Source organism: Pelophylax lessonae, assembly GCF_965119305.1.
Source record: "Pelophylax lessonae genome assembly, chromosome: 5".
NCBI lineage: Eukaryota > Metazoa > Chordata > Amphibia > Anura > Ranidae > Pelophylax > Pelophylax lessonae.
The window spans coordinates 231,375,135-231,390,067 of NC_138772.1; the positions used below are offsets into that span (position 1 = coordinate 231,375,135).

The following is a 14,933-nucleotide window of genomic DNA, read 5'->3' on the forward strand; positions in this document are numbered from 1 at the left end:
CTTCCAGCTTCTTTAGTTACAGAGGGGACTGGGAGAGTCCGGAAAAAGTGATCGGGTGGCTGTGAAGCCGTCCAGATTACTTTTACTGAGCAGCCGATCTCCGGTTGTAGAAAACGATATCAAGCTTATGGCTGCAGATGCGAGGTCCAAATGGACAAAGGTCATGAAGCTCTACTAAAAACCTTATTTGCCCTTGTGCTCCCAGCTTTTCAGCCTGCTACCATATCTGTCTGTCAGACCTTGGCCACCTGGTGCAAGATCATTTCTCAGGACCCTGGTTTGGTTCTAATAGACCCTGAGGTTTTTCAGCCACAGGGGATCTTTTCTAAGGCTATGTCCACTTCATGGTGGACTGGGAATGTTATGTACCAAAATTCCCTAATGGGCCTCCTGTCTGTTCACATGTGGAGCGCCCTTTGGCTGAAGTGTTGGTCTGTTAAACGTCAGAATCACCTCTTGTGTATCTATTTTGGTTAGTGCATCCATAGATACTTAAAAAAATAATTCACCAGGGAAAAGAGTAACCTTTAGCCTTACAAAAAGAATGCTAGGCCCACCTGGGAAGTGTGTCCTCTGAACCTAAGAGGCCTCCCTTCCTTCCTTTACAGGCCACCTAGCCCAAGGCGAAACCTGGATCCCAGTTAAAGTTCTGGATCCCAGTAAAAGCTCTGGACTCCCATTTATTCACATCCACATTACAGCAGGTAGATGTTCATGCTGCTCTAGAGCAGTGTCGCTTTCAGGTAACTGTAGCTCCTGTGCTTAAAAAAGAAAGGTTTCAGGGAGCTGTTCAAACCTGTTTATTGTTCCCTTTGTCAAGGGAGGCATATGTCCCTTTCTTAGACCTAAAGGTTCACTTTCTCTGGGTGCAGAAATTCTGCATGGAATATCCAAGGTTGGTCATTGTTTCCCTTCATCCCAGAGATTTCCAAGCTGTGGCAGACATCAAGGTTGCTTATTTTCATATCCCCAACATTTCAACATTTGCCATTCCTTTTGGCTTATCCAATGTGCCTCAGGTTTTCACCAGGGTGCTGGGCCCTGTACTAGCTCTGCTTCATTTTCAAGGCATTACAATAGTGGATTATCTAAACAACCTTGTTTTTCGGGAACAGTCAGAATCTATCAACCAATATCTACTGGGACCTTCTAGACTCTGAAGAGATTCAGGTGCATCCTAAATCTTTAGGAGTTGGCACAAGATCAGTCTTAATGCTTGCAGTACCTGGGCCTGATATGGATACAACCTAGTCCAAATTGTTCCTCCCTCGGTTGAAACTCCTCATTCTTTGTTCCCAGGTTCCATCACTGCAATCTAGGAGTCAGCCTACTACCTTCTGCTTCTACATGAGGTTTCTGGACTTAATGATGGCCTCATTTGTGACAGTGCCATATACTCCATTTTACTCCAGAAGGCTGCAAATCAACATCTCGCAGAGTGGGTCAAAGTACAGTCTCTTACACTACAATTCACTTGAGCAGCCAGACCAAGCATTCCCTGAATTGGATAACAAACCCAGTGCTGGAGTCCGGGAAATCCTTTCCCCCATTTTGGAAGGTTCTCACAACAAACGCCAGTCTCTCCAGCTGAATACCTTCTCAGTTTAGGGGACCTGGGTTCAGGTGGAAACTAGTCTTCCAATTAATATTCTGGAGCTCAAAACGATTTAGTTGTGCCTTTTCACATTCAATTTGTTGCCTGCAAGGTCGTTCAATGAGAGTTCAGTTGGACTGTGATGGCTTATTTTAACCATCAGAGAGTATCAAATGTCTTGGCGTTCAAGAGAAGCAGATCTGATTCTGGCCTGGGTGGAACTCCTCTTTCCGGATTCACCTTGCTCATCCCATGGGTGAAGAGGTATCCGGTGGACTTCCTCAGCCATCAATGTCTGGACTCCAGAGAGTGGTTTCTTCATCCCATGGTATTTTACGACCTTTGTTACAGATGGTGGACACCAGACCTTCTGGCCTCCAAATTCAACAACAAACTGTACAGGATAGTCTCTAGACCCAAGGATCCTCTAGCCTTTGCAGTGGATGCCCTGGTGACACTGTGAAAATCAGTTCAACCTGATCTGCACCTTCCCTGCCCTAAAACTCCTTCCTCACCTATTCTGCAGGATTGAGGTGATTCTCATCTCACTGAACTGGAGCAGGTTGACGTGGTACTTGGACCACCTCAGACTCTTGGCAAACTCTCTGTGCACCCTTTCAAATGGTCTGGATTTTCTCTTTCAAGGACCAGTCTGACACCCAGGTCTTGAGAGGCAAGAGCCTGTCTAAGTCCATTATCCCCACACTTTTTAATCTTAAAATTTGACTTCACGCAAGTCTGCCTTCACAGCTGGAATGAATTACATCCAGGAAGTAATCTGTGGGATAAACCCTATAATTTCTCCAGTCTGGTCTAGATGATTGCTTGGTACATCAAGGGTCAGTTCTCCGTCCTAGCAGTTCTCTTTCAGTGATTACTTTTCTCTCACTTTTTATTTTATACAAGCCTTGCTCAGATAACCCATCCCTTTGACTCTGTGGGATTGCAGTCTGGTTTTGTCAGTTTATAGATAGAAACAATTTCCATGGCTCTAACCCTAGTTACAGTAAACCCCCGCTCCATCGCGGTTCAGTTTTTGCGGTCCCGGTATATTGCGTTTTTTTTTTTTTGTAATGTTATTTTACTATATAAATCAATAAAATGAAATATTTTTGTGTTTTCCATAGCTCTTGCTATGTCTCTCAGTATCTTTTATGTGTTTAAATGAATTTCTATTGTTTTAAAAGTGTGTTTAAAGACCTTAAAATGCTTTTACACGTACAGTGACAGTAAAAAAAACATGCCTACAATGCATTTTATTAGGGTTTTTCTATTTTCGCGGCTGGGTCCGGAACGTAACCCCCGCAATGGAGGCAGGGGCGGATCCAGAGTCAAGTCTCGGGAGGTGCACTGCTAGAAAATAAAGTTTTGCTTACAGAACTGAATGTAGAACTGTGTTGCTGTAGAACGGCTGCAGCACACCTCTCCATTCGGGACTCATGCCCCTACAGCCTTCCTTCATTGGTTTTTCCACGGTGAGGTGGGGGAGGCAGGGCCATCCATAATAGTGATTGGACCCTGGGCAAACATTTTTTAGGGCCCCCCCCCCTATTTTGAGGCATACAAAATAAAAAGAAGGTAGATTTAAAATCAGTTTACTGCAGCAGATCACACAGCAATTGCAATTGGTTGTCAAAGGTCACAGTCTGCCATTACCGCTCACTCACTGGTTGCTAGAGGTTACAACACCTAATATCTGCATGCTGATTGGTTGCTAGAGGTTACAGCACATCATAAGTGCTTGCTGATTGGTTGCTAGAGGTTACAGCGCATCATTACTGCTCACTGACTGGTTGCTAGAGGTTACAGCACATCATTACCGCTCACTGAGCAATGGAGCAATCCCAAATAATTGAGCAAGTAAAACGGCACATTAATATACATACTACAGATTGATGATCAGATGATCAGAGACTGCAGACATAGTACAGGAGACGGTCAGAGGCTGTGGACATACAGTACTACAGGAGATGGTCAGAGACTGCAAACATAGTACAATAATGGTCAAAGGCTGCGGACACCCTACAGGAGACTGTCAGAGATGGCGGACACGGTACAGGAGATGATCAGAGATGGTGGACGCAGCACAGGAGACGGTCAGAGACTGCAGACACGGTACAAAAGACAGTCAGAGATGGGATACACAGCAGAGGACACGGTCAGAGATGGGGGACACAGCAGAGGACACGGTCAGAGATGGGGGACACAGCACAGGACACGGTCAGAGATGGGGGACACAGCACAGGACACGGTCAGAGATGGGGGACACAGCACAGGACACGGTCAGAGATGGGGGACACAGCACAGGACACGGTCAGAGATGGGGGACACAGCACAGGACACGGTCAGAGATTGGGGACACAGCACAGGACACGGTCAGAGATGGGGGACACAGCACAAGACACGGTCAGAGATGGGGGACACAGCACAGCACACGGTCAGAGATGGGGGACACAGCACAGGACACGGTCAGGGATGGGGGACACAGCACAGGACACGGTCAGAGATGGGGGACACGGCACAGGACACGGTAAGAGATGGGGCACACAGCACAGGACACGGTCAGAGATGAGGGATACATCGCATGACACGGTCAGAGATGGGGGACACAGCACAGGAAACAGTCAGAGATGGGGGACACAGCACAGAACGTGGTCAGAGATGGGGGACACAGTACAGGACACTGTCAGAGATAAGAGGACACTGTCAGAGATGGGGGACACAGCACAGGACACTGTCAGAGATGGGGGACACAGCACATGACACTGTCAGAGATGAGGGACACAGCACAGGACACGGTCAGAGATGGGGGACACAGCACAGGACACTGTCAGAGATGGGGGACACAGCACATGACACTGTCAGAGATGAGGGACACAGCACAGGACACGGTCAGAGATGGGGGACACAGCACAGGAGACAGTCAGAGATGGGGGACACAGCACAGGAGACAGTCAGAGATGGGGGACACAGTACAGGAGACAGTAAGAGATGGGGGACACAGTACAGGACACGGTCAGAGATGGGGGACAGGGACACAGCACAGGACCCAGTCAGAGATGGGGGACACAGCACAGGACACGGTCAGAGATGGGGGACACAGTACAGGACACGGTCAGAGATGGGGGACACAGCACAGGAGACAGTCAGAGATGGGGGACACAGCACAGGACACGGTCAGAGATGGGGGACACAGCACAGGACACGGTCAGAGATGGGGGACACAGAACAGGACACGGTCAGAGATGGGGGACACAGCACAGGGCGCGGTCAGAGATGGGGGACACAGCACAGGACACGGTCAGAGATGGGGGACACAGCACAGGACACGGTCAGAGATGGGGGACACAGAACAGGACACGGTCAGAGATGGGGGACACAGCACAAGACACGGTCAGAGATGGGGGACACAGCACAGCACACGGTCAGAGATGGGGGACACAGCACAGGACACGGTCAGAGATGGGGCACACAGCACAGGACACGGTCAGAGATGGGGCACACAGCACAGGACACGGTCAAAGATGAGGGATACAGCGCATGACACGGTCAGAGATGGGGGACACAGCACAGGAAACAGTCAGAGATGGGGGACACAGCACAGAACGTGGTCAGAGATGGGAGGCACAGTACAGGACACTGTCAGAGATAGGAGGACACTGTCAGAGATGGGGGACACAGCACAGGACACTGTCAGAGATGGGGGACACAGCACATGACACTGTCAGAGATGAGGGACACAGCACAAGACACGGTCAGAGATGGGGGACACAGCACAGGAGACAGTCAGAGATGGGGGACACAGCACAGGAGACAGTCAGAGATGGGGGACACAGTACAGGAGACAGTAAGAGATGGGGGACACAGTACAGGACACGGTCAGAGATGGGGGACAGGGACACAGCACAGGACACGGTCAGAGATGGGGGACACAGTACAGGACACGGTCAGAGATGGGGGACACAGTACAGGACAAGGTCAGAGATGGGGGACACAGCACAGGAGACAGTCAGAGATGGGGGACACAGCACAGGACACGGTCAGAGATGGGGACACAGCACAGGAGACAGTCAGAGATGGGGACACAGCACTTGAGACAGTCAGAGATGGGGGACACAGTCAAAGATGGGGTACACAGTCAGCACAGGAGACAGTCAGATATGGGGGACACAGTCAGCACAGGAGACAGTCAGAGACCTTTCAGAAATACACAGATTTGCACTTGAACAGCTCAGGGTTTCAGGCTAGCAGTCATGCTGTCTATGGAGGGAAAGACATACCTTGCCATCATGCACTTTTAGAGGTCCAGGGGTGGGGCATCCACTGAAATCTCCTCTCCTACTCCATCTATCTCATTACGAGTGCACAGGCTGAAAGGGGCGGAGTCAGGGCGTCATTGGAGCTCCCGGCCCCACCCTCCCTGTGCTGGCTGTGTAATACAGCTCTGCTTCCTGTGTCCCTGTCCTCAGTGAGCTCTGCGGTGCTATTATCAGGGCCACTATCAGGGCAAACAGGGAAGCTCCTTTGGATGTCGGGGGGGGGGGCAATTGACCCGTCTCCCCCCCTCCCCCGGATCCGCCCCTGAATGGAGGGGGGTTTACTGTACTCCCTCTCTGGTCTATGCGCTGGTTGCAAGTCAATTAGGGAGCTGTCCATGCTTCAGCACTTGAACAAAACTCTCCTGTGCGTTTCTCAAGAAAATGTCCCTTTTGAGTCTATCAGGGTTGCCTTTCTCATTGCCTTTACTTTATGATTACCCTTTCTTGTGCTACACAAAGACAGTGTTGTTTTAATGCCAAGACCTCCTTTCTTCTGAATGTGCTTTCTTTGTTCCACTTTAACTAAGACTTTGTTCCATCTCTCGGCTGCACTCCAAAACATCCTCCGTTGTTAGGTCATAGTACACTTTTGAAGTCTGCCTCTCGGCCACACCTTCCTTTTTGACAGTTTGACTCTCATTTCTCACTTTGTCATTCTGAGGGTTGGGGTAAGGGACAGCTTGCCTCTCGTTCCATTATCGCCAGATGTTGATTTGTTGCTCACCCTTTAGTTTAGTCTGACTTTTGAGCATTCCTACTGTACATTACTGAATACTGTCTTGTGTCCTTTAGTGTACAATTAAGAAAATAGGATTTTTTGCTTACCTGTAAAATCCTTTTCTTGGAGTACAGTATTGTATACACATCCCTCTCCTCTGTACTTATAATCCACTCCTTCTAATGCTTGCTACAAAACAGAGGCTTGCTGGGAGTGGTAAAGGTTATACCAAAAGAAAGCCAAACAATGTACAGGTGATCAAAGGTATGGGCACCCCAGGTAAAAATTTGTATTAATGTGCATAAAAAAGCCAAGGTAAGATGGAAAAATCTCCAAAAGGCATCAAATTACAGATTAGACATTCTTATAATATGTCAACAAAAGTTAGATTTTATTTCCATCATTTACACTTTCAAAATAACAGAAAACAAAAAAACGGCGTCTGCAAAAGTTCGGGCACCCTGCAGAGTTAATATCTTGTACTGCCCCCTTTGGCAAGTATCACAGCTTGTAAACGCTTTTTGTAGCCAGCCAATAGTCTTTCAATTCTTGTTTGAGGTATCTTTGCCCATTCTTCTTTACAAAAGTCTTCCAGTTCTTTTCCGTTCTGAGATTTTTGGACTGTCTGTCACGCACCGCTCTTTTAAGGTCTATCCATAGATTTTCAATTATGTTGAGGTCAGGAGATTGTGAAGGCCATGGCAAAACCTTCAGTTTACGCCTCTTGATGTAATCCCCCCGTGGATTTTGAGGTGTGTTTAGGATCATTATCCATTTGTAGAAACCATCCTCTCTTTAACTTCAGCTTTTCACAGATGGCATCAAGTTACCATCCAAAATTTTCTGAAATTTTATTGAATCCATTTTTCCTTCTACTCGTGAGATGTTCCCTGTGCCACTGGCTGCAATACAACCCCAAAGCATGGTTGATCCACCCCCATGCTTAACAGTTGGACAGAGGTTCTTTTTATTAAATTCTGTGCCCCTTCTTCCCCAAACATACCTTTGCTCATTCCTTACAAAAAGTTAAATTTTAACCTCATCGGTCCACAGAACTTGTTTCCAAAATGCATCAGGCTTGTCTATATGTTCATTTAAAAAATTATATAATAAAATATAATCGCTGCGCTCGGACCTATTAAGTGATATAGGTGAATAACGAATAATAAAAACTAGCAAGCCCGATTGTCAGGTGCTATGAATAAATTAAATAGCATTAAATAGATTGTGCAAAATAAATATAATGACAAATGATAAATTAGCAAAAACACAAGTGATTGGTGTCAATTGCTGAGATAGGTACAATAGCTCTCATAAATATAGATATAATAAATAAATGTGCACATACATATAAAATATTAAATGAATTAAATATTATTACAATAAAGTGCAAGGTGACTAGTGGATAAATAAATAAGCAAACAAAAGTCCCAACAATAGAGGTTAATGAACCACTGAAAGCAGTCCAAATAACACCATCCAAATATATATGGAATGACTGAGGGATCATATGATAGTGCTTCTTCTAATAGCAACACCTCCACCAAATAGCAGGACCACCCGGTGTGCCAAACTGCTTACCGGAAATAGTAGACCCCTAAATTATAAGGGGTCAGTAAAGGCCTTTATCACAGATATATGACAGGGTAGATGGTCAATTCTCACTATATTCATCCAACCGAATATATATCATCCACCTTGGAATGTTATCCAGGATACAAAGCTCCCATAAATCATGCAGAGATGACAAGAAAGAGCTCCATGGTGAAGTATATCGGTACAACATAAATTTATTGTGAGAATAAAACTTACAATATGAATTCTTGTTCAGAGCAGATAAAAGACAATGGATGCCGAATGCCAGGTGATCGCCGCTTCCGCGTTCCGGTTTGCGTTCCACGAGCCGGAAATGACGTGGCAACGTGATGCGATCAGACACGTTTCGTCAGCGCGCAGCTGATGTTTTCAAGGGTCATGTCCTAGACAACTGCTTAGAAGATCCCATGGTGCTGATTGTTGGGGCAAGGTCAGATGAGTCTGGGCATTTAAAACCTTTGAGATTGACATCACCTGGTCTTCCCAGACGATGATTGAGAACAATCCATGACACTGGCAGGTCTCAGCCTTGCAAAGGGGGCAGTGCATGCTATAAATTCTGCAGGGTGCCCAAACTTTTGCAGATGCCATTTTTTTGTTTTCTGTAATTTTGAAAGTTTCAATGATGGAAATAAAATCTAACTTTTGTTGACATATTATAAGAATGTCTAATCTGTAATTTGATGCCTTTTGGAGATTTTTCCATTTTTCCTTGGCTTTTTTATGCACATTAATACAAATCTTTACCTGGGGTGCCCAAACTTTCGATCCCCACTGTACGTATTACTTTGTTATCCTAATGAATGGCAATGTTATTGCTTAGTATAGGCCCCTAGTGGAAATGTAAAAGATGCTCTGGTCTGCAGGGGCCCTACAGATATAAAAGCTGAAATGTTTAGTTTAAAAGCATATTATATCTGTGTAAATTTATTTTACAGCTTGAACTTTTTTAATAACCTAAATGTATTTTTAGCTTGGGCTGATAATGCAAATGCATGCGCAAAGCAGTATGCTGGAACAGGAGCACTGAAAACAGACTTCACAAGGCAAGTTGATAATATAAAGTAAAATGTGATAGTGTATTGATTGATGTGTTTCATAGTTATTATTTATGTTGAATGTTTTTAGAATTTTTTTTTTTTAGCCGGCGGTTCCCCATCCCCTGGGTGGTGGAGAGGCTATTCAGGACTACTTTGGTGGAATATATACCTGTGTAGTACTTTTCTGCTCCAGTGTATATCCCCAGTCTACTGACAGGTTACCATTATCCTTCCCCCCTGCTTTGGATGGACTATACGTATATACCTCTGACTGAATACCCAGTCCATGGGCTGCATTTATAAACGGTCAATATTATATTGACAGCAATCATTACCTATGATTTGCAGTCTCCATACTTCAATTTAAGTTCCTGACTCCACCTTCCTTGTGGTTCCTTTTTACATGTTTTACAAGCAAACTACAGAGCATTGAACTGTAAGCTCCAGATGAAGCATGTATTAATCTTTATATGAACTTGTGATGACCACACCAACAGATCTTTTTTGGGGGACAGCTATTACACCTGTCGTCTTCAACGGGTCCTTTCGATGTGGTACACAATTCAGACAATTATCTAATTACCTTACTAGCTCTTGCTTGTTTATGGACTTTACCCTTTACCGTTCACATAATTGTCTAGTATATTGACGCCTTTTCAGGCGATGTGTCCGCTTTTAACTGTACAACAATGAAATGTATGTTTTATTTTACCTTGTGCCTCCAAAGTCCATGTTTCTCCTTCGTGATTAGTCTAAAGTAAAATGTGATAGTGCATTGATTATGGATGTGTTTCATATTTATTATTTATGTTGAATGTTCTTAGAAAAAATGTTTTAGCCAGTTTTGGATTGAATGGTAAAGTTAGAACCCCAATCAGGCTTTTACAACGTATTTCAGTCTTGGTAAGGGAGATTCCCCATCACTTTCTATACTGGTGCCCATTGTAACTGAACAGAAAGTGAGGGGAAATCTTTCTAAGGAATGCATCAAAAATTAAAACCCGGCAGAGGTTCACTAGTTGGAGTGTCACACTCCTTGCTCTGTTTCCACCATTCAGCTTGAGGTAGAACACCTTCCTGCCACTGCCCCTAATTGCAGGAGTTCCACAATTCTTCCACCTTGGTTAGTCCTTGCTGCACCCATAGAAAACATTTTGGTGCATCATAAAGAGGAAGATGGGACAAAAAAGACATAAGACAGTTGAGCAACTAGAAGCCTGTATTAGACAAGAATGGGACAACATTCCTATTCCTAAACTGGAGCAACTTGTCTCCTCAGTCCCCAGACATTTGCAGACTGTTATAAAAAGAAGAGAGGATGCCACATAGTGGTAAACTTGGCCTTGTCCCAACTTTTTTGAGATGTGTTGTTGCCATGAAATTTAAAATAAACTTTTCTCTTATGTCCTCCGACAGTCGCCGCCCACTCATAATCTTCACCAATGGTATTGACCTTTGCTCCGCAGGAGTAGCTAGGCAACAAGATTTGTTAATACAAAAGCTTTTAGCATAATCACACCTCCAGGGGGCTGTCCCCTCAGTCAATACCTCCCTGTTCCAGCATCCTCAACTCAGTTTGATCTTGCCTAGCTTAGGAGTAGCTGGCTGTCCTGTGCTGGGGCTTTCAGTCTCAGCCATCTACCTTTTTTTGATTTTATTTCAATTGTATTTTTTCTTTACTTTACTTAGCTGTTATTTTGTCAGCTTTAGTTTAGGGTTCTTCGGATGAAGATGACTGCGCGGAGCTGGGTCTCGGACTGGCCGCCCTGGATCCCAGGGCTGTTTGCCAGGTGGTTTCCCAGCCTGCCATCGAGCGTTCAGCTTAGGTTTATCCTGGCACATTGAACGACCCATCCCTGTTCGCTGCAGAGATGCTGCCTGTGAGGTGGCTACCTCACTGGACGCCATTTTTGTGGTTTCGTACCGCAGTCCACTGCGTCCTGGCTGCGACACTCCCTGTCATCAGAATAGCGGTTTGTCGCTGGAGACGGCTCCCCACGCCATCCGGTACGGTAAGCACCTTTCTGTGTGGGGACCTGTCCGTATGGGTGTCAGTCTGTGGCTGTGTGACCCCCATGTCTGTGTAAGTGCGGGCTCCCTGTCAGATCCCTGTGTGGAATAGCTGCCTTTTTTTGTGGGCTGCGAGGGGGGGGCCCTCCCGCTCTGCTGTGTGAAATGTATGGGGCAGACTGGGTTCAGACATGATGTGCGGCGGCCGCTGCTGCGGCCCGCCATTTTTTTCTGCAAAATGTGGTGACCGGCCTTGTCTGGTACAGCGCTGTGTTTGGCGCCAACCGCCGCCATTTTGGCGGCGAACGATCGTGCAAGCACATGTCGGCGCCATTTTCTTGTGGTCTCAATCCCTCAGCCGAGCGGCCATGTTTGCGGAGCCTTCATAGGCTATATAGGTCGGTCAGTCATTGCATCACTTCCTCTTTCACTGGAACAGCGATCGGTGGCAGCAGCCTGTTGTGGTCTCTCCAGGTTTTTACCTTCCTTATCCTGTATTCCCTTGCTCAGTGTTCATTATCCCTGCGGGGTCGGTACTTTCAGTGGTGTGCGGTGGGCTGCGCTCGCCGCGGTGTTAAAGGGCAGTTCCTTTTTTTCAGTTTATTACTGGGGCATGGATTCTCAGGATTGCAAGTTTCCTCCCGCCCTGGTGGGGGGCCAAGGGGCTGCTGCACCCCCCCGAGGGGGCCGATCTGGCTGCTGTTGTGGCGAACTTGGTTTCTCAGGTGCAGATGCTGGTGGCTGATCGATCCGCAAAACGGTCCAGGTTATCCATTTCCTCTGATTCAGAGGGCAATGTGGCTGCTGTGGCTGGCGTCTCAGGGTCTCGCTCATCTCTGGACCTTATGGGTTCTGAGGGGGAGGCTGAGGTAGAAGGGGTTGATACTTCTCCCCCCGGCTCGCCTGAAGAGCTTGCACTCATGGATGAGTTGATTACCTCTATAAAAGAAACACTACGTCTGCAGGATGAGCCTACTCCTCCTGCTAGGATGTCCTCTTTTGGGACGCAAAGGACGCGCAAATCAGCGCAGGTTTTTCCCTGCCCTGCGGAATTTCATCACGCTGTTGATGAGCAATGGCGCAATTTAAAGAAGCCCTTTACTGTGCCGAATAAGTTTAAATTGCGTTATCCATTTGCGCCCTCCACCGACGAGCGTTGGTGTGTGCCGCCTCAGGTGGATCACGCGGTGGCCGTTTTGAATAAATCTACTGCGATTCCTGCTGAGGATACCCCGGTGTTCCGGGACCCTACGGACAGGAGGCTGGAGTCTCTTGCCCGTCATGCCTATATGGTTGCTGGTTCTATGCTGAAGCCTATTTTTGCCTCCATCATGGCGGCCCAAGCTATTGCGGATTGGACGCACCCTGGTGGCTGATTCGGCTCCGCCGACCACATTGGCTATGGTGGATCAAATTAATCAAGGTTTCATGTACTTGTGTGATGCGGACTTGGATTTGGTCCCCTTGGCGGCGCGCCTATCCGGCGTGGCGTTGCTGAACCGTCGTCTGATATGGCTGAAGAGTTGGTCGGTTGACCAGACTTCTCGCAAGACACTGGCTAATTTTCTCTACGCGGGATCTCGCCTTTTTGGCGAGGCTTTGGATGCTCTGATAAAGGGAGTTTCTGGGGGTAAGAGCACTCTCTTACCCCACACTCACAAGAATAAGTCTTTTCGCGGTAAAAGGAATTCCTCAATTAGACCCTCTCAGGGGTCCTTTCGGTCGCAATCCAAGGGCAAGCCCTTCAAGGGCCAAGGCTCCCAAAAGAAGCCGTGGGCGGGTAAGCAGAAGTCTGGCTAGTCCGGTTCTGCTTCCCACGCCAATTCCGCCTGAAGGGGCGCCCTCACCCGCTTCTGGGGTGGGGGGACGTCTGCGCGTTTTTTTACAACCCTGGTTGACCCGCATTCGGGACAGATGGGTTCAGGAAATCGTTCGATCTGGTTACAAGATCGAGTTTCTCTCTCGGCCGGCGGGCAGGTTCTTTCCCTCAAATCTTCAGCTATCTCCGGAGCGCTATTGCGAGCTCAGGGCATTTCTGTTTTGGGATATCTGGACGATATCCTACTTCGGTCTGCTGCCAGTCAGGACCTGGTGACCGACCTGTCCACCGCGATGCGGACTCTGCAGGAGTTCGGTTGGACAATAAACATTCCAAAATCGACTCTGTCGGTTCGTCTTCCCTACCTGGGAATGATTCTGGACTCTGTTCAAGCGAAGATCTTCCTGCCGGAGGACAAGCTCCGGACGCTTCAGGACGAGGTCAGGTCCCTCAGGGACAATCAATGCTCGTCTCTCCGGACATGCATGAGATGTCTAGGGTTGATGGTCTCGGCCTTCGAGGCGATTCCCTTTGCCCAGTTTCACACGCGGGGTCTCCAAGCGGAGATTCTGGCCGAGTGGGACGGACGACCCCAATCTCTGGATCTACGGATCTCATTGAGCCATCGCACCAGAAGGGATCTTCGGTGGTGGCTCCTGTCCCCGGCGGTGTCGGGGGGCAAGTCGTTTCGTCCGTTTTTGTGGACGGTGATCACCACGGATGCCAGCCTGTCGGGCAGGGGTGGTGTTCTGGGCGTTCTGTCCGTCCAGGGAACTTGGTCGGAGGAGGAGTCTTCTCTTCCGATCAACATTCTGGAATTGAGAGCGTTAAAGCTTTGTCTTCTGCGATGGACGGACCGACTTCGGGGCCGTCCAGTTCGGGTCCAGACGGACAATGCCACCGCAGTGGCCTACATCAACCATCAAGGGGGCACCAAGAGTGCCCGAGCGGCTCGGGAAGTGGCCGACATTCTGTCTTGGGCCGAGACGCACGTCCCGGCAATAACATAGTTACATAGTTACATAGTAGGTGAGGTTGAATAAAGACAATAGTCCATCCAGTTCAACCTGTGTAGGTGTGTGTGACTGTAATCATCTAACATAGCCCTTTATCTCCTGATCCTTGAGATGTAAGTCTAAGAGTCTTTTGAAAGTCACCATACTACCCGCAGAAACCACCTCTTGTGGTAGACAATTCCACAATCTTGTAGCCCTAACAGTAAAGAACCCCCCACGTTGCCTGAGGTTAAAACGCTTCTCCTCTAATCGCATTGTATGTCCTCGAGTCCTCATGCAATTCCTTCGAATGAACAGCTTTTTTTCTAAGCCGAGATCCCCATTAAGATATTTATAAATTGCTATCATGTCCCCTCTCAGACGTCTCTTCTCCAGGGAAAATAAATCGAGCGATTGCAGCCGCTCTTCATAGGTAAGGTCCTCCAATCCCCTAATTAGTTTAGTTGCCCTTCTCTGGACTCTCTCCAGCTCCAACACATCCCTCCTGAGGACTGGCGACCAGAACTGGACAGAATACTCCAGATGCGGTCGGACCAGAGTTTTATAAAGTGGAAGGATTATAGTCTTATCTCTGGAATACATCCCTTTCTTTATGCATGCTAATATTCTGTTGGCTTTGGAAGCTGCCGCTTGGCATTGCATGCTGTTGCCTAATCTATCATCAACCAAGACTCCCAGATCTTTCTCCATTTTTGAGTCCCCCAAGGGTTCCCCTCCTAACATGTATTGTGTTTTTATGTTTTTGGTCCCCAAGTGCAAAACCTTACACTTCTCCACATTAAACCTCATTTGCCATGTCGTTGCCCACTCCGTAATTTTGT

General features: G+C 47.4%; 1 protein-coding gene across 1 annotated transcript in view; it reads left to right on the forward strand.

Moving 5' to 3' along the window:
- Positions 1-14,933, forward strand: part of SACM1L (SAC1 like phosphatidylinositide phosphatase) — a 267,712-nt gene that overhangs the window by 188,342 nt on the left and 64,437 nt on the right. Inside the window, exon 16 of the mRNA XM_082257843.1 lies at positions 9,201-9,273. Within this exon, the coding sequence (XP_082113969.1) occupies positions 9,201-9,273 (73 nt within the window). The remainder of the gene's footprint in view (positions 1-9,200; positions 9,274-14,933) is intronic.